At 52.6% G+C, this 22,171-nt stretch overlaps 3 protein-coding genes across 29 annotated transcripts in view; 2 read left to right on the plus strand and 1 right to left on the minus strand.

Moving 5' to 3' along the window:
* Nucleotides 1-14: 14 nt before the first annotated feature.
* On the minus strand, nucleotides 15-8,114 carry ACP2 (acid phosphatase 2, lysosomal). 2 transcript variants are annotated; one of them, XM_081154029.1, is made up of 11 exons: nucleotides 7,850-8,114; nucleotides 7,164-7,259; nucleotides 6,804-6,890; nucleotides 5,589-5,741; nucleotides 5,384-5,482; nucleotides 5,215-5,304; nucleotides 4,612-4,744; nucleotides 3,804-3,886; nucleotides 3,581-3,687; nucleotides 3,286-3,461; nucleotides 15-951 (listed from the first exon to the last, which is right to left on the minus strand). In XM_081154029.1, exons 1-11 carry the CDS (start codon nucleotides 7,961-7,963, stop codon nucleotides 818-820), a joined length of 1,272 nt encoding a protein of 423 aa, XP_081010155.1. In that variant the 5' UTR covers nucleotides 7,964-8,114; the 3' UTR covers nucleotides 15-817. The 2 variants fall into 2 exon arrangements, with proteins under 2 accessions (XP_081010155.1, XP_081010156.1); XM_081154030.1 differs by lacking the exon at nucleotides 15-951 and adding an exon at nucleotides 2,880-3,048.
* Nucleotides 8,096-21,443, plus strand: NR1H3 (nuclear receptor subfamily 1 group H member 3). 5 transcript variants are annotated; one of them, XM_081154028.1, is made up of 10 exons: nucleotides 8,096-8,223; nucleotides 14,491-14,570; nucleotides 15,060-15,248; nucleotides 15,680-15,946; nucleotides 16,206-16,411; nucleotides 16,517-16,696; nucleotides 16,878-16,977; nucleotides 19,612-19,725; nucleotides 19,941-20,035; nucleotides 20,198-21,443. In XM_081154028.1, exons 2-10 carry the CDS (start codon nucleotides 14,528-14,530, stop codon nucleotides 20,342-20,344), a joined length of 1,341 nt encoding a protein of 446 aa, XP_081010154.1. In that variant the 5' UTR covers nucleotides 8,096-8,223; nucleotides 14,491-14,527; the 3' UTR covers nucleotides 20,345-21,443. The 5 variants fall into 5 exon arrangements, 4 of the variants coding, with proteins under 4 accessions (XP_081010154.1, XP_081010151.1, XP_081010153.1 ...); XM_081154025.1 differs by lacking the exon at nucleotides 8,096-8,223 and adding an exon at nucleotides 10,806-10,862; XM_081154027.1 differs by lacking the exon at nucleotides 8,096-8,223 and adding an exon at nucleotides 13,297-13,359.
* A 212-nt stretch (nucleotides 21,444-21,655) lies between these two features.
* The window catches only part of MADD (MAP kinase activating death domain), a 35,838-nt gene continuing 35,322 nt past the window's right edge, over nucleotides 21,656-22,171 (plus strand). For 9 of the 22 annotated variants that reach the window (XM_081154059.1, XM_081154046.1, XM_081154061.1 and 6 more), the window contains exon 1: nucleotides 21,713-21,796. The gene's annotated coding sequence lies outside the window, so the exon portion shown is untranslated. Of the gene's footprint in view, nucleotides 21,797-22,171 lie in introns of all 22 variants that reach the window. The other 13 variants (XM_081154037.1, XM_081154048.1, XM_081154054.1 and 10 more) reach the window with 7 other exon arrangements.

Consider the following 22,171-nt stretch of genomic DNA (forward strand, 5'->3'; position numbering starts at 1 on the left):
CAGAGAAACAGCACTAAGAGTCCAAAACTTTCATTTTTCTCAAGCTACTTCAGCCCTACTGTGGGCCACAGTCAACAGCAGTCCAGCTTACCACCTGCACTTACCTCACATCCCTGGAGACCCCAACCCAGCTGAGAGGGGTAGCAGTTTCATGACTGTACCACCACTCATTCTCCTCCCACCTCCCCCAACTCCCTCCCAAATACAAACACCCTTTTGACCTGCTCAAGCTACAGGGTCACCAGGATGCCTGAGGCACTATGTCTGACTCTAATGGTGGCTTCAGCTAGACAAAGGGAAACTTGATTGGCTGGCTGTTGGGTGATCTGGTTCCTTGGTGGCCAGTATTTGTGCCCCCAATGTTATGCAGTTTTCCCCAGTAAAATAAGCACTGAGAGGCAAGACTGTGTCTTCTGAGCCATTTGTCAAAGACTCTGGGCTAGAAGAGAAAGAGGTCTTGATTGAAGTGGGGGGCAAAGCAGATGAAGCACCAACTCCTTCAGTGTTTTTTATCCCAGATCTGGAGTGAAACTTGGATATCTGTCTACATTTCAGGTCCTTAGGGAGCATGGAGGAGGCAAATCCTATTTGGGGAGAGCCCATATCCAACACAGTACTTGGCAGACATTGGGCACATGAACATTGAGTGACAGGTGCCATGGGCCAGCTGAGTCCCACTTGTTCATCTCGGTTGGGGTAATCAGAGGGACGCCCAGCCCAGGGTCTCCAGTTCCGTGGGCTGGGGAGCAGCAACAGTCAGGAGTGAGGGCCGAGCCCACCTCCCCTAGGAGGCAGAGGGAAGGGGGCCGAGTGGTTGTCAGGCATGATCCTCCCCGTCTGCAACATGACGGTAGCCAGGAGGCTGGGCCTGCATCCGGAAGAGGACGGTCAGCAGCAGCACCACGAGAAGGAAGAGGATGGAGCCGCACACGGCCAAGGCCACGACCACCTCTAGGCACGGGCAGGAGAGGGCGGTCAGCTCACTCGGCAGGCGCGTGCCCGCTCCCACACCAGGGGCTGTTCCCACACTCAGGGTCCCCGCAGTTGGTGACAAATGCCATAAAGCAAAGCGAGGGAAGGGGGAAGGGATGGAGAAGTCAGTCAGGGGAGGTACCCCCGGGGATAATCTGCACAGAGACCTGGAGCCAGTGAGACATACAGAGATCTGAGAGGAGAGGGTCCTGTGCTGGGGAGGAGAGCAGACAGGAAGCAAGTACGAAAGGCCCTGAGGCGGGGATAGCCTGGCATGTTCTAGCATCATCAAGAAAGTATCACTGGCCCTAGCCGGTTTGGCTCTGTGGTTAGAGCATCTGCCCGTGGACTGAAGGGTCCAGGGTTCAGTTCCAGCCAAGGGCATGTAACTTGGTTGCAGGTTCAGTCCCCAACCCTGGTCAGGGCGAGTGTGTGCGGGAGGCAACCAATCAATGTGTCTCATATCAATGTTTCTCTCCCTTCCACTCTCTGAAAAGCAATAGAAAAAAATACCCTCAGGTGAGGATTTAAAAAAAAGAAAGTATCACTAGAGCAGAGTAAGTGAGGTGCAGGTAGGAGATGAAAGTGGAAGACCAGGCCAAGTGGTAAAGAACCTGGATTTTAATCCAAATGTGAGGGGAAGCCACCGAAAGATTCTGAGAAGGGTAGTAATGTGAACTGACCCACTTTTTAAAAGACATTAACTCTGCTACACTGAGAGACTGGTAGGGACACGAAGGAACATTAGGAAGCTTATCAGTTCAGGCAAGAGATGGTGGTATATTGGACTAGGGAGCAAGAGCATATTTTTTGGTTTTGTTTTTTCAGGGTAGGCTTTTTATTGTAATTGATAAAATGAAAGTTCTGGAAGAGGTTAAACAACCTGCCAAAAGTCTGACGACAAGAAGGCAGGCAGGAGTCAACGTAAGGTCTGACATAGATCTGTGCTCTTAGCCACAAAGTTGTACTACCTAGATTTCTAGCCACAGAGTAATGCTGCCTTCCCCCAAATGAGAAAAGCTGCAGATCCAAAAGACACAGCTCTATAGACACAGGAGTGCTAGTTCTGACTGGGCGGAAAATTGTTGACTGTCTCCTACAGAAAGCCAGAGCCAAATCCAAGTGGGCCTTACAGGCTGATGTTGCATTTTAGAAGTAAATGCAATGAACAAAGAGAAGTCAGACAGTGAGTTAGTACTATTAAAGGTAAGGGTATGCATTTTTAAGTTTGAGGTCCTAGGATCTCCAAGTGGACTGGTTGTGGGGTCTAAGAAAGAGTATTCGAGATAAATCCTAGGATTATACTATGCAACTAGGTGACTGATGTGGCATTTACTTAGATGGGGAAACCTAGAGGAAGAAGAGATTTCAGGGGGAAGAGCATTTGGTTTCCAATATCAACTTTGAGATGTCACATCCATGTAGAGACCTCAAGTCTGCAGCTGGCTGGATATGCTAGTCTAGCTCAGAGAAGAGGTCATGAATCTGCAAGTCACAAAAGACAGAACCTAGTGTGGAGATGGTATACACAGTCATGAGGTTGGATGAGATCACCTTGGGAGTGGGCAGAGATGAGAAAAGGGCCACGATGAACCCTAGGCTATCCATTGTTTAGTGGGGAGAAGCCAGTAAGGAAGGTGCCTATAAGTGAGGAGAAAACTCAGAGAAGCAAGACAGTTTAAGGAAGGAATGACCAGGTATATAATGTTGCTGAGAGGTGAGAGAAGCTAAGAACTGGTCACTGGTAAGAGGAGGTTACTGGACCTTAACAAAAGTTAATGGAGTGAAAGGGGACACAAGACTATCCTGGGTGAGCCTGAGAGAATGGGCAGTGAGGAAGTGAAACCAGAGTCTAGGCAACTCAGAAGGATTGCACTCTAACAGGGAACAGAAACAGAGTGGTAGCTGGAGAAAGATGGGGGTCCGAGAGGTTTTTATTAGGCTTTTGAGATGGGACTGATCCAGCAGAGAGGAAACACTGAGACATCAGAGGTCCTTGTGGAGTTGAGAAGAGATGGGCTCAGAGGACAATTGGAGAAAGGAAGCCTTAAGTAGCAGCTTACACCAGGAAGGAAGCTGGAAGACATGGTGGGAAAATGGGACAGTTCTCTCCTGATTTTTACTTTCTTGGTGCTATAAGAAGTGAGGGCATCCCCTCAGCATCATTAGGGAGAAGGTGGAATGGTTTTAGGGTAGGATAGTAAACTAGGGAAATGCAATAAGATGGCTGGAAGTGTGACAGCTCTTCTAGACTTGTGGATATAAATTTAAAGTTGTTCTGGGGCATGACTAGTCAGGTAGGCAGCAGCTCACCTGTGTCTGCAGGACCACTTGCCAGCTGGCACTCCTGCTGCCAGTCCTTGGGCACAACAGGCTCTGTGAGGTGCAGGAAGTCCTGCAGTGGGCAGCGGTGAGGGCAGCCAGGCAGGTTCAGCGGCCAGGGGGCCTTGTTACTCTCATTCCGAAAGTACATCTCCACTGAGAAATTCCTGAGGGTTGATGGGAGACAAGGTGGGAGCTACCCACCAGGCCTGTAACAGAGTCCTTAGGCTGCCCATAGCCACCATGCGAGTGCCCCTCCAGAGGGCAGACTGGTAGCTCCACTCACCCATTGTCTTCCTGGTACAGTTCAAATATGTGGCAGGAGGCGTATGGGGTTTGTTTACCATTGTAGACAGACAATGCCATTTGCAGAGCAACCAGGGTGGTATCATGCTGTAAGGGAGAAGGGATCCCCATTAGCACTGCTCCCCCACACCCCCAGGCACTGAATAGAGAAGAAATCCAACTTCTTGTTTGACATTAGCACATTGGGGACTGTGGGAGCTTACCGCAGAGTAAACTAGCAGCTTAGGGAGTTGGGAAGAGGTTGCCATCAGCGTCAGGTTCTTCCGTATCTGAGCCAGCAGGACTCCTGAAGAAGAGTCCCCAGTGTCAGTGGCTACAGCCATCACCGTCTTCTGAACAGATCTATCTGTGGTCCTGTCACCCTCTGCTAGTCTGGGGTCTGATCACTGATACAGAGAACTCTTTAGGTGCTTGGGAGCCACAGAGGAACGCCCTGCTCTCTGACAACTTTCAAATTTACAGAGGGAAGCAAGATAAACATAAGCTGTTGAGGCCCTGCCCATGTTTGAACAATTCCTCCAATTTGGAACAAATATAAACGTAAGACTGCTTCAGAACACACAAGGTGGTGGCTCCAGGCCGAGGGACCTCTGCCATATGTAGGCTCTGAAAAACAGTGAGATGTCAGAAAGGTCTGATAGCAGCTCCCCCCCCTTAGGTGCTCAAAGCAGGAAGCTGGCACATGCATTACTCTCAGCCTTCCTTCAGAGTGGTCCCCAGTGGTTCTCCAGAGCTGAGTATTCATTTAAGAAGGAAGGGTCTTCGGACACGAGCGAAACTTAATATGAATGGCAGAAAAGCAGGCGAACCTGATTGTGGTTGATCATAGTAACAAGCATACTAAGCATTTGACGAATTAGGGAGACTTTGGTGACTAACGGCATGACTAGGGGGATGTAAAGTATTTCGAAAGAGGAGAGAACATTTTGGGTGGAAAAGTGTGTGAGAAGCCCTCGATGTCAGATTTTTAATGCTGTAGGAAGGGAGTGACACGCTGTTCTTGTCACTCACCCCCCTGAAGCCGGGCCTTCTCTGCCTGCTTGTAGATCCCGAAGAGGAAGCGGAAGCTGAAGTCCTTTAGCTGGCTCAGACGCTGCATGGTTTGGGGTGAGGCCCAGGGTGGCAGGACCAGCCCATGTGTTTTCTGCGTATCGCAGCAGGCAGGTTAGCTCCCTGGCCTAGGCCAGAGCCTCTCCCGGGGCATCTCTCTTCCCCAGTGAGAAGGTGCCTGTGTGTGTGTGAGAGGGGAGGGAGAGGAGAGGAGAGCTGAGGCAGAGGGACTGGAACCAGGAGACATGGCAGACAGTGTTGAGGCTGCAGGGCACAGGAAAGGAGGCTCAGGCACAAAAAGTGTGACTCAGCAGAATGGAGTCAAATACTACCAGAGTTCTGGGTGGAAAGGGCAGGAACTGCTGACTATTAATAAACTATTTCCCACTCTGGGGTTCTTTTTCACCCCTGGGGGAAGTTCCCTTGTTTCACAAGAAGCAGGTGGCTTGTCTGGATCTCCCCAGTGGGAATGGTAGGCAGGCATTGTGTTCTCCATGTTCTGATCACTGGGGCCTGCTGAGTATAAGAGGAGAGGGTCACACTGGGGACTCTAAACGGGCTCACCTCACAGAAAAGTGTGTCATACACGTTCCAAATGGTCTCCAGTGTCAAGTCCGTGAGCCCCGTCTCATTGGCCACCATATCCAGAAATTGCTATAAAAAATGGATCAGGGTATCAATCCTGCCCTGGGATAAAGGACAGTGTGATGCCCTCCACCTCAGCCCCACTCACTGCATTCTGAATACTCTCATTCTGATACTCTCTTGTCTGCCGGGTCTCGTTCTGTAGCTGCTCGTAACGGGGACATGGGCCCAATGGGAACTTCAGCAGCTGTAGACCAAAAGAGGGAAGTAGAGGCAAAGAGGGAGTCAGTGGTCAGCAGGCCCACGGCCAGAGCTGTCCTCACTACCTTCAGGGAAGGGCTGGCCAGTCTTACCCTGTCCTCGGCGATGGGCACAGTGTGGACGGGAATAGGCTGCCAAGAGATGTTTGGATTGAAGCGCTGCATCTCATTGGGAGGGAAAAGTCCAGCCAGGTTGGCTTCAGCACTCATGAGAGTACGGTCAAAGTCAGTGCTTCGCACATAAACCTGAAGAGATGACAACATGATTCTCTCCTGTGGGGGTGGGGTGGGGAGCTTTGGCTCCTCATTGGGACCCTAGGGGGAGAACCTGTTCTTGATGGTTACCCAACAAATTGTAATCCCACCATGCATCTGGCCCTTGCACCCTCTCTGGCCTTCCCCATTCCTCTTCCCAGCAAAGGCCCAAACACTCAGCTGGGGGCAAGCTGTCACTACTCTGAGGATGGCTCCTGTGGGAACGGTCTAGTTCAAATGCCCCTCCCAGTCCAAAGTGCTTAGTCAGTAAGGCTTTCTGGTCTGTCTGTCTAGTTTTATCCTGTCTCCCTATTTAGGCCAGGATCTTTGAGAGCAGAAACTATCTCCATTCACACCCCCTTTTATAAACTGTCTTGGAGACCAGGGAGAGGAAATAAGGAACAGAGATAATTGCTTGTGGAAAAAGGAGAAAGCTGTGAGGAAGGGCAAGATCAGGACAGAGCTGGCCCTCAAGGGAACAATAACAACATCTAGAGACTCCTGAGACAGCCGTGGCTGAGAGTGGTAACCAGAGGAACACCTATCCCCATCCTTGGGGTGGGGAGAGGGCTTCAAGGTGCCAAAACACTTGCCAATCTTCCCTGACATGCCCTCTCTGTCTTCCCTGCTACCTTTATCTCTTGGTCAGCGTGGTTTATCTGTCACCCCCATTATATTCTAAGCTCCACAAAGACAGAGATCCTATCTGTGCAGTGCACCATTATGTGCAAAGTACTAGCCCATTGGAAATAGTCAATAAGTATCTTGAATGGAAAGCCTGAGTTATTTCACAGAGCCAGACACTACTCTGCCAGACCCCTCCTTAAGTCCAAGCTTGAATGCTTGATAAGTTTTGCCTCTTCCCAGCCAAGCAGAGGCAACTCAGCCTCTAGTGTTTTGTTCTAGACAGCCCTTGGATGTCTTGTCCTGGAGTTATAACCAAAAATGCATGGAAAGAGGCCAGAGTGCCCAGCCTCATCCTTAGGCTCCCTGAGGACAGAGGGTGAGGACAGCAGATTCCATTCTCCTTACATCTTGAGCTCCCGGCCTTACCTCTTGCTGGTGGTAAGAGGTGTTGAGAAAGCCATGGTAGCGCTGCCGCAGGGCCTGGCCTAGCTCCCAGTGCTGTAGCATCCCCTCCTGTGGGCAAACCCAAGGGTTAGGCATGGCTCACAAGTTCCACAGAGCTTAGGCACTGTTGCTTTTCAAGTTTACTCCTGGCTGGAAGTAGGAGTGTATTAAAGGGATTCCAGAAGTCATTTAGTAAGTAGCCAGTTGTGCATGGCATTATCTTGGGAAAGTAAGGGTAAGAAATCTGGTCATGGCAGTTTGTTGAGTCCCGAGTTCTGTAGCCTGCTTTAGAGATCACTTATTCTACAGCTCATACTGAGGAAGGGCTGGCTTCTGACCTACCTTGGTTAGCTGACCAAACCCCTGGGGCCATTCATCTTCCTGATAGGGGTCCTTGGGATATGTCTTCACTGGCGATCGGTCTCCATGTCGGTACAGCTGACGAAAGAAAATGGTTTCCCTATGGGTCAGAAGGGTCTCCTTGATGGGGACACAGAGCCCACCTCTGCCCCATGTTGGGGAGGGAAGCCTCACTCCCTCCGGAAAGCCTTAACTCTACCCACTGCAAAAGATCCCAATTAAGAAGTCAGTAACTTCTTCCAGGTTCCAGAGAGCCTAACATGGCTAAGCAATGACCCCAGAGACCATATGCAAAGCCAAAGGTACAGATGGGAAAGGAAAAGAAATAAAAGCAAGGCTGATGGTGAGAGGACTGGAAAAAAGATCACCAAAGACTCCTGTAGGGGGTGCATGTCTTAACCATTCCACTACACCCCCGTCCCAGGGCAGACTTACCCGACCTATCCCCTGATACAGAACTCCTGACAGCTTACCCACCCCCACCTCAATACCCCACGGCTCCACATCAATTCCGAACCTGGGCCCGCAAAACCGCAGGCGAGCCATCTCCTAAACCAACTCCTGCGCCTGCAGACCCCCCAACTCCAGCGCAAGCCCCGCCCCTCCCTCCACCAGCAAGCCTGTGTCCTAGCGCTGGCGAGCCCTTCGGCGACCCCATCTCTCATTACCAAGTTAACGAAGCGCAGAGTCCGGGCCTGGACGGGTGGCATCACCATCAGGTTCACCCCAAGAAGGAGCTGGAGAAGAGCCGCCCGGCTCCAGCCACACTGTCCTCCCGCCATCACCGTTACAGTCTATGCAGCAAAGAGGATGGAACCCGTCGGGCGGCACCTGCCGCCGCCGCCCGGACTCGCACTAAAGGACACTCGCCGGAAGTGCACTCGCCACCATCTTGCTAAAGGAGGGGTGGGAAGGGAGTGCCTGTGGGACAAGGAGTCCGGGAAGGGATGCTTGCGGGATCCTCGCGGTCCGGCCGCGGCGGAGGAGCGTGGGCATGTCGCGCTCCCTCGCGCGGCCGAAAGGGCTTGAAGACCTGATCTTGGTAAAGAGAGCCCTGAGCTCGGGTTGCCTCGGCGGGCGGAGACGCCGCGCCAAGGTGGCGCCTGCCCTGGGCCGCACTGTGGCCGGAGAACGAGCGCCCCCGCGGGCGGGTGCTGCCAGGCCTGACCGCAGAGCCGGAGCGGGCGCAGAATTGGGACGAGGGGTGATGTAGGGCGCCCCTCTCCACACCCCTGCCTTCGGGTGGAATTTGAGCCGTGGTCCAGGTTCTGTTCCCCGGAAGAGGTCTTGTTTGGGGTGCAGGGCACACCGTGTAAACAGCCCTTTGGACTCCCTGTGACCTTGAGGTTGGTCCCAGTCTATTCTACTGCTGAGGCCCTGAGCAAAGCTCGGGGGCCCTCTCACTTCCCCTTCCAGTCATTTCCCTGTGCTCCCACCATTCCTAGTTTTAGTTAATTAGAATCAGAATGCCCTGCCTCTTCCCCAGGGAGTTGGGTTGCAGTGTTCAGACTTTGCAAAACCAAAGCAGCGAATCCCTAAGGGAGGAATTTCAGACCAGTGGGGAGATTTATAAGGGGAAGGAGAAGGAACTTACCAAGTGGGAGTAGGTGGTGTTTTCACAGAATTGGAGGCCCTCTTGGCAGTCACCTTTAGGGTCCAGGTGCAGTCAATTTGGTCTCAAGGCTTTGTGACTGAGGTGGGAGTGACTCAGCTCTAGGAGGTCAGATCATAGGCCCTTGGGATGCTTTGATTCAATATGCCCACTAGAAACAAATCACTTCAGATCATCACAGAAATAAAACCTGGTCAGAACTATATGGGAGAAAGCAGGGTCATGATCTTGCCCTAGGACTCCAGATTCAATTATTTATATATACCTCAGCACCTAACCTTTGCTTCTGGACTTGTAGAGTAGTGAATAGAATATGAGAGCTGAAGTCCTGGTAGCCAAGTAGTTCTTAACCTTATTTAGTTATAAGCTCCTTTATGAATCAGATGAAATTTTAGTCCCCTCTCCAGAAAAATGTCCACACACACAAACACAAGTGGAATTTTTTATATAATCCCAAGTGGTTCACAAAGACCACCCAGAGGCTTCATAAATCTGCATCTTTGAATCCCTGATCTAACCTAGTCCTCTTTACAGATGAGAAAACAAACCTAGAAAGGAAATGACTTGTCCAAGATCACACAGTTTAGGAGAAGGAATTGAAACTCAAGTTTTCTGATCCCCACTTAAGTAGTCTTTATAATAGATGTTTCTCACAGGCTACTCAAACTACATTGCTAAACTGTATTCCACCAAAATACCTTCAATAAAGAGATTTCTAACAAAGGAAACTTTCACATTGGTAAGGTTGAATGGGCATGGCTAACTGGTAAGATACTGTGTATTAGAGTTTTTTGAGTGTTTTCTTTTAGTGTGCCTCTACTCTCCTTGCAAACTAGACAGACTATTTTGACTTCAGAATGTAAATCTTGGGCTCACTAAATTTTGTCAAGTAGAATGAAAGTCCCTCAAATTCATCTTTTGCTTTTCTTCTCACTTGTTCAAGTATGTCTCTATGCTTTGCGCCTGCAAGTATCCCATGTTAGGGATTGATGGAGCAGATATTATTCCAGCTTTTATAGTGAGAAACAAATCCAGGAAGAGTGAGGGTCACACCACAAGTACATGGTAGAGTCAATAGCTGAGCCCTGGTTTCTGGACCCCTAGGTTCTGCATATTTTGTACCGGGTGATTCTGTGGTCCCCGCACCTTGGTTCCTAACTACAGATGCACACACACACACAAATGTAGATGAGTAGATACATAGGCCACCCCAGACCAAATAAGTCAGAATCTCTGAAAGTGAGGCCAGGTTTGGGAACCACTGCTCTATCCTGTGTTGGCACAAGTGAACCTAAATCCAGGTGAGTTAACCATTTTTGCTATCTGGGGAGGTAGTTTTGTGCAGTGGAGTGAGAAAGGGTTTTTTGTTTGAATTTCAGCTTTCGAATCAGCCATACCTATATCCAAATTTGATATTTACCCCCTTGCTAGTAACTATCTCCATTTAGTGGGGCCTAAGTGTTATTTTTCTTCTGTCTTCTATATCATCTCTGAACTCATCAGTCTGGGAAGCAGGAATTCCTGGGTTCTTCTCTAGCTAGTGATTGGGAGGTTGGGCAGAATTCATTTGAGGGACCTGCAAGATGCTCCTACATGTTGCACCTTTCCAGAATGGTAAAGGAGAGAGCAAGAAGCAGTAACCCTAGTCCATCCCTGTAAACCATACGTTGTGTCCTGCCTCATGGGAGTTTGAGTGCTTTCAGGGGAGTTACCCAGTAGTGCACAGGACTGTGGACTGGTGAATGCTAATTTTGCTTCAAGGTTCCCCTTGCTGTAATGAGAAAACTTGGGAGGTTCTCGGGGGTAAGAAATGTGACTTGGATGATCACTGAAGGTGTTCCCAGCCATAGTGCCCCCTCTAGGAGCCAAGGAAACACAGGAAAGGCCCCATGGGACTGGGAGGCTTTGCATCTAATATCTCTTGTGGGCTGGTGGGACTGTGCTGTGGGGGTGGGGCTGGCAAAGTGAGACATGTGATTCCAGCTGCTGATCACCTGACTGCTTGCCCTGGCCTCAGGGAGAAGTCCAGTGGTTGGTCTCTGGAAACATTTTGGAGATACTGCCAACAGGTTTGGTCTTTCCCCATTTTTCTCTACAATCTCCTCTAGGTGGGGGGCTCCTGAACCCCTGTAACCTGAAGGGGTAGCTCTTTTCATACAGCACTGGCAATGTTCCCTCCTCCTCTACTTGAGATGAGGCTGAGGCTGAGGCTGAGGCTAACTCCCTGGCATGGGGGAGATGGCGCCCTGAACTGCATGTTCAGCAACTGGTTCTGGCCTGGGTCAGAAGGCTCCAGATAGGGCTTGTGTGTGGTCCTGGGTTGTGGGGAGACTAGGGAGTTGAGGATCAGGAGTGGATGAGAGAGGCTTTTCCCCACTGCCAGATGATACATCATCAGGCCTTAGACCAATGTTCCATTCCGAGTTCCTCGCAAGCAGGTGTTTCAGGGACATCTCTGTGCTCCTATGCTGGAGCTACTGGGAATGGTGAAAGGCAGAGGAAGGAGCTGGATGGGTGATGTGGGTGCCAGGACAGAACCTAGTCCAGTTTCCCAGGAGCTTGAGTCCTGGTTTCTACTTTCCCAGGACAGCTGGCGCCTTGTGAAAATCTGGGAGGGAACACATGCAAGAGGAATGGAGAGCCTTGTGCTCATGACTCAGAGATGCCCAGACCAGGGTGGGGGCCGATCGAGGGGATGACCTTGTGATGAGAGGGAACAAGAGCAAAAGCTGGAGGCAGAACTTGGAGATGGCGGATGTAAGAGGGGCTTTTCTGAAATGGGAAAATGAGTACATGGGCAGATTTTGCAACAGCACCCAGCCTGCTGTCATCTCAAGCCTGTGCTCCCCAACCCCCGCCTGCCCCCCCCCCCAGTGCTTCCTCCCATCTTTCACCAAGCTCCTGTTCTAGTTCTGCTTTCCCCGTGCTTATCCCCGCCTGCTCTCCCCCCTACCCCACCCCGTCCCCGTCCACTCTTTCCCTGTTCCTGTTCCCTCTGTCTTCTTTCCTGGTGCCCTGTTCATCTGTTTTGGTCCCTCTGGCTGCCTGCCCGCCCTGGCCCCCTGTCCTATGCTTTAATGTGGGACCCATGGGAACTGGAGTTCACAGCAAAACAGGAAGAGCCTGTGAGCAGGAAGCTGGGAGTGGGGCAGGGGGTGAACAGCCAGCAGTAACCTCAGCTCCTCCCCTCCTGCATCTGGACTGAAGCATCCCCAGAGTTCTCTGCCTCTCCCACTGCAGCCCCCCAGCTCTGGCTTCTTCCATCTCAGCATTTCACTGGTCCAGCAGACCTGAGCAGCAAGATAAGACTGTCCTGGACTCTGACACAGGAGGAAGAAAGAGTGCAGGGACTGGAGTGAGGACAGCTGGATTCTGATCCCAGCTTGGCCACTGTGGGTGGTCTTCGGGAAGCCTCTCCCATGAGCTTAGTGTTCTCTGTAAAATGGAGCTTGTGTTACTTACCCTCCTTCTTGGGGCTGCGCTAAGGACCAAAAGAGATAGTGAGGGGTTTGTATTTGGGAATAAGCACTGGAAGGTTAACAGTATACAGATTCAAGGTGTCAGGAAGGCCCATAGCTGAAAGGATTAGAAACTTAATTACAACTACCACCATCTCTTGAACACTTACTATGGGCCTCGCAGTGTGCTATGACATATTGTTTAATTCTCATGACAACCTTAGGTGGCAAAGACCATTATTATTCTCCCAATTTTAAAGGTAGGGAAACAGAAGTGCAGAGATATTAAGTAACTTGCTTAATCAAGATCATGCAGCTAATGAGAGGCAGAGGCAAAGCCAGGATTTGAACCCAAAATCTGAGCGCAGAGCCCAAAAGCTAAAGCAACATGTTGAAATAAAAGTGACTAGAACCGACAAGTGTAGGATAGAAGGGGATCGTGTTTTTTTCTTATTTACATATTCACTTAATGAACAGGAACACAGTACCTACTCTGTTGCCTACTCTATTGCCAGGCCCTGATCCATGGGAAAGGGGAGACAAAAATCAATAAAACTTGGTGTCTACCTTCAGGGATGGATCTCGTTCCAGGCAACAGGGCACGAAGGCTGCGGCTATAGTCTCAATAGCTGCTTGGCAGGGCCTGTCATCACTTCATATGGAACTGTTCCCCAGATGAGGGACTTGCATAGCTTCCCAGGTTCACCCTGGGCTGGCATTGGGTCACTTGCCATCTCTACCCTCACCCAGATCCCAGGCCTGCCATTGCTCCCCTCTTTCCTGGCCTCCTCCCCTATCGGTAGCCCTCATGGGGAACCCCCTTTCAGAGACTCCCAGAAAGGCCCAGCACCTGCCTCTCTACCCTTGGAGTTCTGTCAGCCTGGCTGAGGCCTGGGGCTGGTGGGGAGAGCTTCTTGGCCCCTTCCCAGAGGCAGGGGAGGAGAGGGAGGCTGGGAAAGCAGGCTGGGGCTCTGTGTTGCAATTCCAGGCTGTGCTGGGACCTTTGCTCCACGAAATGTCTATGGAAGGGAGGGCACACCAACTCTGGAGGCTGCCGGGATTGGGGTGGGGGTGCCTGGGAGGCAGTCCTTCTGTAAGAGAAGCCTGGGTGAGCAGAAGAAGGGGAGACGTGGAACTGGGCTGGTTTGCAGGGAAATACCACTGTTGTGGTTGGGGGTAGGCGGGCAGGGGTGGCGCTGGGCTGAGGGGGTGGCTGGCTGGGGAGGAGTCGGCGTGGTGGGGAAGCTGCCTGGTGGGCGGGTGGCAGGGTGAGGAGGCCAGGGCTCCAGTCAGTCGGCTCCAGCTCTGACTCCCAGTCTGCCTGGCCAGAAAGAGCAGTGTGACCTGACCCCTTGGTGGTCCCTCCCCTCAGCCTTTCCCCATATTACTTCCCTGGGGCTCTGGCCCCTATCTTGCTCAGCTCCAGCTTCTCAATCACCACCAAGGCCTCTGGACAGGGACTGCACAGTCCTCCTCTCTGAGCAAGGGGGCTCCAGAGACTGCCCCAGCCAGGAAGTCTGGTGGCCTGGCATTCGGTGGGTCTGCTCCTCAGCACTTGCCTAGGACTCTATGGGTGTCTAGTGGTGGTGGTGGGGGGCGTCCTATGGAACTTAGAAAAGGGTCTCTCTGGGGAGAAGTGAGGGATGATGATGACAGTGATGGAAGCTTGGGCAGCAACAGGATTCTATTTAGGTCCTGGAATAACTCCTGAGGGGCTGTGTGGGAGGAGGTCCTATATGTTAATTGGGGCAAGCCTTGGATGCAACAGGTTTGTGCTGGGGTCCTGGGAAGTGGCAGGAGTGAGGTTATCTAACAAGCAGCATATTTCACTGGGTGGAGCCTCCATTCTGTCCTGATCCTGCCCAAACTTGGCTGTCCCCAGTGCTGGAGTGAGGGGGAAGGGGCTTTGATAGAACCAGGGCAGATGTGCCCAAACATTTCCTGATGGCCAAGAGATGGGCCCTGGGGAGAAAAAGTGGCCTGGTGGCTGAGAGCTCAGACTATGGAGTCAGAGAGACCAGAGCTGGAGTCTTGACTCTACCACTCACTGTGTGGCCAAAGGCAATTTACTTAATCTCTTTGAAACTCAGTTTTCTCATCTGTAAAATGGGCAGAAGAAAAGGACACTATAAGGAAGGCATGTAAAGTCTTAGCACAGGCTGGTGTATATACTGAGTAAATGTTAGCTGATAAAGAAGGAACCAGTTCTGGAAGAATATAACCTGGGTTGTTCCTGCAGGACAGTCCCTTGGTAATGTCCAGGGCTCCAGGAAGAGATGTCCTTGTGGCTGGAGGCCCCTGTGCCTGACACTTCTCCTGGTAAGCTTCTTTACCCTGGCCCTCTCCCCTCAGTCAGGACCCCTTCACTACCTCCCTTCCGCCTTTCCCTGGAGAGCAGTCTAGAGCCATCCTTGCCTCCTTCTGCCCAGACTACCTTTACCCTGGTTCTGGGGCCTGACCCTTGCAGGCACCTGCTGGTCCTTCTCAATCCCGGCTTGCTGCTGGGGAGAGTTGGCATGTCCCCAGCTTATCCAGCTCTGGCTTTTAAGATTTCTGTCTGATCTCTGAAATAGATGCATGTCTGCCCCCCAAGGGGACAAAGGTTAACATCCTCATTTAAAGAACTGAGGTGCAGGAATTGCAAGCAGCTAGTCCTCCAAGCTCTCACAAACCCCAGGGCCTGAAGCCTGAGCTGGTGTTTTGCTGCCCTCTATGGGTGGGAAAAGTTTGCAGTTTCCCAATCAGGATGTTGGGGAAGTGGAGGGGGAGGACCTGAGCCCCTCCCCCCATGCCTCTTTCCTGGCTCAGATTCTGCAGTGGAGCTGTGGGAACCAGATGCACCAGATGCAAGCAGCCCGGCCCTGAGAGGCAGCAACTGCACCCTCAGGGAGGAAGCTAGCATGCCCCAATCAGCTGGGGGCACTTCGGGGCTGGGGCTGGAGGCTGCAGATCCCACAGCCTTGCTCCCCAGGATGGAGGCCCCTCCAGAGTCCACAGGTGAGGAGCTGCTGGATTTGTAGGATGTAGGGGCTCCCTGGGTCTAGAAGGGGTATCTTGGGGCTCTTTACCATATAAAATCATGTTTAAGTATACCAAGGCTTTGGTGTCAACTAGACCTGAGTGAGCTGAGTGTGAGTTTTATCTCTAAATCAGGCCTTTCTGAGCCTCAGTTTCCTTAGTCACAAAATGGAAATAACAATAGTAGCTATCTCTTACAGTTGTCTTCAGGATCAATGCATATAAAGGGCTGAGACAGTACCTGGGACGTAATAAATAGCACTTGGCATATGAGAGCTACTTTCTTGTAATAAAGAGACTAGAGTGTGTGGTAACAGGGCATGAAGGTCACTGAATGCTCAAGGCAGTGGCCAGCTGGGCATCATACTTGTTTCTTGGAGGAGAACATTAAGGCGCTTCCCTATATCCAGAGCTCCGTCCACAAAAGCGGAAAAAGGGGCCAGCCCCCAAAATGCTGGGGAATGAGCTGTGCAGTGTGTGTGGGGACAAGGCCTCTGGCTTCCACTACAACGTGCTGAGCTGTGAGGGCTGCAAGGGATTCTTCCGCCGCAGTGTCATCAAAGGGGCGCGCTACATCTGCCACAGCGGGGGCCACTGCCCTATGGACACCTATATGCGTCGCAAGTGCCAGGAGTGTCGTCTTCGCAAATGCCGCCAGGCTGGCATGCGGGAGGAGTGTGAGTATCTGGGGACAGGAATGGGACTGGTGGAAAAGAGGTGACATGTGGCCGGTGCCGGGGTGTGAGGGCAGACAGGCAGCTGAGCCTACAGGGCCTTCCTATATGGTCCCTAAATAGGAATTAAAATCTCTTCCTTGCCTTTGCTCTGTGATCTCTGCTTTTGTGGAGCCTCAAACTACCCCTCTGGCCCAGCCTTGCTTCCTGTCTCCCCTTTCTTCCCTCCTCACGTCTGGCCTGTCCGTCTGTCCGTCCGTAGGTGTCCTGTCGGAGGAACAGATCCGACTGAAGAAACTGAAGCGGCAAGAGGAGGAACAGGCTCAGTCCACATCTGTGCCTCCAAGGGCATCAACTCCCCAGATCCTGCCCCAGCTCAGCCCAGAGCAACTGGGCATGATTGAGAAGCTGGTGGCTGCCCAGCAACAGTGTAACAGACGCTCCTTTTCTGACCGGCTTCGAGTGACGGTACCTGAGGGACCTGGGGAGAGGGGGCTGTGTCCAGTGTTCCAGCTGGCTTCTCGATGTCTGACTCAGAGTCGTTTGTTTTTCCCCTCCTTTCCCTCTGGGTAGCCTTGGCCCATGGCACCAGATCCCCAGAGCTGGGAGGCCCGGCAGCAGCGCTTTGCCCACTTCACTGAGCTGGCCATCGTCTCTGTCCAGGAGATCGTCGATTTTGCCAAACAGCTGCCCGGCTTCCTGCAGCTCAGCCGGGAGGACCAGATCGCCCTGCTGAAGACCTCTGCGATTGAGGTGGCTGGCAGGGCTGAGGGGCGCAGGGAGAACCAGAGCGGGATTGCTCGTGGGAAGGGCCTCCAGCCAGCCAGTGGGGAAGCCAGACCCACCACTGGGAAGCGGGGACCTTCCATTGAAGGTGCCCTATGCCAAGACCAGCCCACTGCGTCCCTGTTTGAGGTCTGCTACTTGTGTGCAGGTGATGCTTCTGGAGACATCTCGGAGGTACAACCCTGGGAGTGAAAGTATCACCTTCCTCAAGGATTTCAGTTATAACCGGGAAGACTTTGCCAAAGCAGGTGAGGACTGAGATCACAAAGTGACTGGATTGGATGGTCAGGCTCTTTTTGTCTTGTAGTGACTCCAGAGCCACAGGCCCAAGGTTTGGGTGGCTGTAAAGGGAAGGCTTCACCTGGTTTTCCGAGAGAGGAAGTTGGAATGCTGATAGGCCTCTCTCCACTGTTCCAAATACTCTCCTGTCCTCTGTTGCTTTAGGCCACTGGTTCTCAAACTGTGTTCCAAGGAAGGGTTCCATAAAAGTGTCACTTTAGAGAAGAAGGGTTCCATAAAAGTGTCACCTTAGAGAAGCAACAAGGAAGCACAGAGATGTCCTTCATTCTTTCTTTACGTGGAGCCAAACAAGAAGTTCCATTTAAATCTGCATTATATGTCATGCTTCTGCATAATGTTTTGCTTCAAAAAAAGATTTTACAGCTGGGGAAAAAGGCTTGAGAACAGCCATATCAAGCCTTCTAGTAGTCAGTAACGAGCAACTCTTTCTCAGACGTGCTCTTTAAGGATCACGTGGGTTAACTTCCCCCTACTCTTCTTCACTTGCTTTTTCTGAAGAGCCACGGGACAGGAGCTGGTATGTAGCGAACATGCCTAGATGGGGCAGCTTTGAGGTCAGAGTGGATGCTTCTGTCCCCATCCTGTACTTGGAGTGTTTTCTCCAAGAATTTGCTCCCATTGCTGCTCTCTATCTGACGCTTGCTTGCAGGCTAAGCAGCGTTGGTTTCCTCATATTCAGCTGATGGTAATGTTTGTGTTATGGGAGCAGAGTTAGGAAAGGATGGAAGGCTGAGGCTGAGGGAGACCAAGTAGTCAAACAACTGAATGAGTGGGTCTGTAAAATGTGGCTGATGCTATGACTACATTCTTCGGGTTGGGAGGTCCCGGTTTCCAGGGCAGAGCTCATAAAGTCTTCTCTGCTGTCTGGTGACTCAGGCCAGCTAATGTGCCTCTTGTTGTCCCAACACAGGCTACCCAGTGATCTTCCTAGGAAGGTCTCTCTTAACTACAGGGCACGGCAGGGCTGTGTCCGCACCTTTTGCCTTCTGTGTGCTGCCAGAATGTATGGGCAATTTAATGACTTTTTCCATCTTTAAAAGCCCAGCCCTCTCGATCCCCAGCCCCGGTCAGGCTGAGTGCGGGAGGCAACCAATCAATGTTTCTCTCTCTCTCTCTCTCTCTCTCTCTCTCTCTCCCCCTTCCACTCCCTCTGAAAAGCAATGGGAAAAATATCCTCAGGTGAGGATTAAAAGAAACAACAACAACGACGAAAAAGCCCAGCCCTGCCCCCATTCTGTACCAAGCCACCCTTCCCCAGGCCGTATCGTCCCTGTCCTTTAACCGTGGCTTTCTCCTCCAGAACAGCCTCCTTTCTGAACCCTTCCCAGTTCTTGTGTGTGTGTTTCCTCAGCACTTTCAGACTTGTGTTGTCTGAATCTGTGCCTATTTATAGATTCATTTATATAAGCAGTTTTGATATCATCTTGCCTTTCGTTTGTCATTTTGTCAGTGAGGTCTCCAGGAGAAGGAATTGGGGCTCTCCTGTGTCGGGTCTCCTGCGCCCTCCGTCTGACTAATGATGTGCATTCTTGGCATAGGAGGCGTTCATTCAGTGCGCAGTGGCCCTTCCAGGGTGCACAATCCAGCTCTACAACCTCCTTGTCCTCTGTACAGACGGGCTGTTTAGCACAATTCAAAGCTCAGTACCTCACCAACAAATACTTTATAAAATGGGGCTCGTCCATTAAATGTATCAACACACACTTGATAAACATCAGGGTGAAAGTACAGGAAGTGACTAATCAAGAAACCTCGAATGGAAAAGCTAGCAGATGGTTGCTAAAAGAAATCTGAGAAGGCTGAGGCGAGGGTGTGGGGTGAGGAGACTCAGTTTGTATGGGAGACATGCTTTTTAGATGTCTTGACGTTTGGTAGTGGTTTGTTGAACTTCAGTCTCCTCATCAAGAAGACTGGTTCTATTTTTAAATTTTTATTATTTATTTAACAAACACTTATATAGTAGTTACCATATGTGCCACACATATGGCACCCATTATGCCACTTATTATGGTAGGTGCTATTATCTCCATTTTACAAATGGGAAAACCAAGGCTCAGAGAGGTTAAATAACTTACCCAAGGTCACATAGCCTAGTAAATGGTAGAGCCGGGACTCAAACCCAGGCAGTCTGGCACCAGAGTCCACACCCTCAATCACATTGCTAAGTTTCCCTGGGATATGAAACATGAAATGTATCTCTAGTATTTAAATAAGTAAGGCCAATTGCCAGTGAAAAAGTCTTTATAAAGAAAAATGAGTTGCCTCTATTTCTAGTAATGGGGCCCTCAAGAATTTTAATAAGAATAACAGAATTATTATAATCATTTAATTCAACACCTCCTATGTTCCAGGCACAGTGCTAAGTGCTCTGCATGCTTTATCATTTAATCATCACAACAGTCTTATAAATTCAGATATGATTCCCATCTCACAGATGAGGCTTAGGGAGGTCAAGAAAGTTGCCCAAGGTTACAGAGCAGAGCCCTGGAGACTTCTTACTGAGTTCCTAGTAGTTGCGGAGTTGGAGGAGAGAAGTTCCTGCTGCTCATGCCACACGCCCAGCCTCCCTTCTTCCTCCCCAGGGCTGCAAGTGGAGTTCATCAACCCCATCTTTGAGTTCTCCAGAGCCATGAATGAGCTGCAGCTCAATGACGCCGAGTTTGCTTTGCTCATTGCCATCAGCATCTTTTCTGCAGGTGCGGAGGAGGGGCAAGAGAGAAAATGAACAGGGGACTTGAACCAAGGAGGGCTGCAGGCCCCAGAGGACAGGCTTTGTAGGGGTGGAGGCCCTTGCTGTGCTACTTTGGGATGGGAGAGGTTGGGTGGGACATGTTCCTATTTTTGGTTGTGATTTGGGGTATGGAACTGACCCCGGCCAGACTTGCTCCTCAACTCTGTTGGTGAACTATAGACCGGCCCAACGTGCAGGATCAGCTCCAGGTAGAGAGGCTGCAACACACATATGTGGAGGCCCTGCATGCCTACGTCTCCATCCACCACCCCCATGTGAGTCTCCCCTGGTGCCCTTTCTCCTCAACAGGGTTCATTCCCTGACACACCTACTTTCCCTTAAGAATCCCTCTCTGATTACACCTCCCACAGCTGCCCTAACCCTGCCCCCTTCCCTGGGGGGAGACACAGTCTGTACTTGTCCCTCTCCTTCCCCAGGACCGCCTGATGTTCCCACGGATGCTAATGAAGCTGGTGAGCCTCCGGACACTGAGCAGCGTCCACTCGGAGCAAGTGTTTGCGCTGCGCCTGCAGGACAAAAAGCTTCCCCCGCTGCTCTCTGAGATCTGGGATGTGCACGAATGACTGTCCTCCCCCTAACCTGTTTTGGGGGCTGCCTCCTAGGGGTGGAACAGACTGAGCAGGGCAGCATTCCTGGGGGCTGGGCCAAGGAGCCCCTCGCGTGGCATTAAAGGAGCGTCAACGGGCTGGGAGTTTTGTGGCTGCTGGGCACTGAGGTTCACTGTGCTCCACTTGAACAGGGCACTGACCCGACCAAACGGATGAGCCTGGGGCCGCTTTGCACAAGGCTCTGCAGGCCTGCCCAGCCTGCCTCCACCACTTCCTGTTTTCCCCACCGGCCCCTGGAGACATTCTCCACCGTCACTCTGCGGCTCGGGCCGCCGCCCGGGTAGGCCGGCCCGGTACCGTGCGCACAAGACCCAAACGAACACAGCGAGAGACACGGGTTCTGCGCCGGGCCGGGCGGCGGCAGCGGGGGCAGGCCCGCGCCCTTTAGGGTCGCCTCCAGACCCCGCGGGGGACAAGTCCCAGGTGCCAGACTCCTTTCTAGCCCCGTCGCGCCGTGAGGGTGACGGATGCTGCTGCTCCCGCCCGCGGTCATGACAGGGCGAGGGGGCGATCATGTCTTTCTGTGGGAGACGGGGTGCTGCATTTTCACAACTAGCGCCTCAGCAGTGCACCTGTGTTCCCGTGGGAGCGCGCACAATGCCTTAGTTTTTTCGTTGGCATCTTAAAAAGAGGGCCCAACAATTCCTCCTTTCGGCTCCCAGACTACGGGGCAGGAAGAAAAGTCCTCTGAGGCCAGGCGGAGGCAGCCCAGCGCGGGCTGCGCCCCTCAGGACGACCGGACTCCATTTCCCAGCGGGCCCCGCGGCTCCGCTCACGCCCCTTCCCCTGGAGCGCCCCGGCGTAGGTGATACGCACGGCTTCTGGCCTCAGGTCCCCCCCAGCCCTGAGTTGGTACGCTCCACCGCCGGCAGCCGGCTTTCCAGCCCGGGCGGCCGGGCACTTCCAAGCCGTGTGCGGGGGGAGGAAGCGGAGGTGGGGGACGGGCAGAAAGTGTCAGGAGCAGTATACCTTAAGAATTAGCTTCCCGATTAATCCACATTTCCTCGGAACGGACTCTATTACCATGTCGAATTAAAACCTCTTTGCGCAACCTAAACAAAACGTATTCCTTTGGGTCCTCCCCTTGGAGGGGAGGCTCTAGGCTGGCCCTGCGCTCCCCATCGCGCTCTCACTCCCACTGGTATAGGTGTGTGCGTAGCCGCCCTTCTCCCGAAGTGGGCTCCACCCTTCGGCGCTCGCCTTGGTGCCGCCCTGTCCCCCCGCGGGGGTGAATGGTAGAGCTCCCGGCCCCCCTTAGCTTCCCCTGCCTCACGCGAGCCGAGTGGTACGCGCCCCCCTGTGCGGACGCGGAACTGGCGCGCGCTCGGAGCGGCGCCGGGGAGCGACTGACGCTCTGCTGCCGGGGGACGGGCGGCCGGGCCTGGCCGGGCCCCCGAAGCTTGGGAGGTAGGAAGGTCGCGGCCAGCGGGGCTCCGGAAGGGTCTTGGGGACGGGGCTCCTAGGGGGAAACCGGCTCCAAGAGGAAACGGGAGCTCTAGGAGAAAGGGGTCGCAGGAGGCCCTGAAGGGACGTCAGGGCGCGTGGGGTCTCGAGAGCGAGTAAGGGGTCCGCACAGAAGGGGCCGGGCTAGAAGTGGGGGCGCTCCGAGCCGCCGAGGGGGTGCGGGCTGCTGGCCTCCATTCCTGCGGGACTGGCGGGCGGCTCTGGTTCCGGGGCGGAGGCGGGGGAGAACTGTCCAGCAGGTGAGGGGGCGGGCAGAGCTGTGCCGCCGGCGGCCGACCGGGATTGGCACCTGGCGCGCGCGCGTGTGTGCGCGTGTGT

Source organism: Miniopterus schreibersii, assembly GCF_964146895.1.
Source record: "Miniopterus schreibersii genome assembly, chromosome: 12".
In the NCBI taxonomy this organism is placed as follows: domain Eukaryota; kingdom Metazoa; phylum Chordata; class Mammalia; order Chiroptera; family Miniopteridae; genus Miniopterus; species Miniopterus schreibersii.

Excerpts from the sequence above, each read along its gene's own strand:
- NR1H3 (XM_081154028.1), top strand. The coding sequence starts at position 14,528 with ATGTCCTTGTGGCTGGAGGCCCCTGTGCCTGACACTTCTCCTG. Across the intron at positions 15,947-16,205 it reads GGCTGGCATGCGGGAGGAGT|GTGTCCTGTCGGAGGAACAG; the intron begins GTGAGTATCTGG and ends GTCCGTCCGTAG. Across the intron at positions 16,978-19,611 it reads GGAAGACTTTGCCAAAGCAG|GGCTGCAAGTGGAGTTCATC; the intron begins GTGAGGACTGAG and ends CTTCCTCCCCAG.
- ACP2 (XM_081154029.1), bottom strand. The coding sequence starts at position 7,963 with ATGGCGGGAGGACAGTGTGGCTGGAGCCGGGCGGCTCTTCTCCAGCTC. Across the intron at positions 4,745-5,214 it reads ATGACACACTTTTCTGTGAG|AAAACACATGGGCTGGTCCT; the intron begins GTGAGCCCGTTT and ends TGCGATACGCAG. Across the intron at positions 952-3,285 it reads AAGTGGTCCTGCAGACACAG|AGGTGGTCGTGGCCTTGGCC; the intron begins GTGAGCTGCTGC and ends GCCCGTGCCTAG.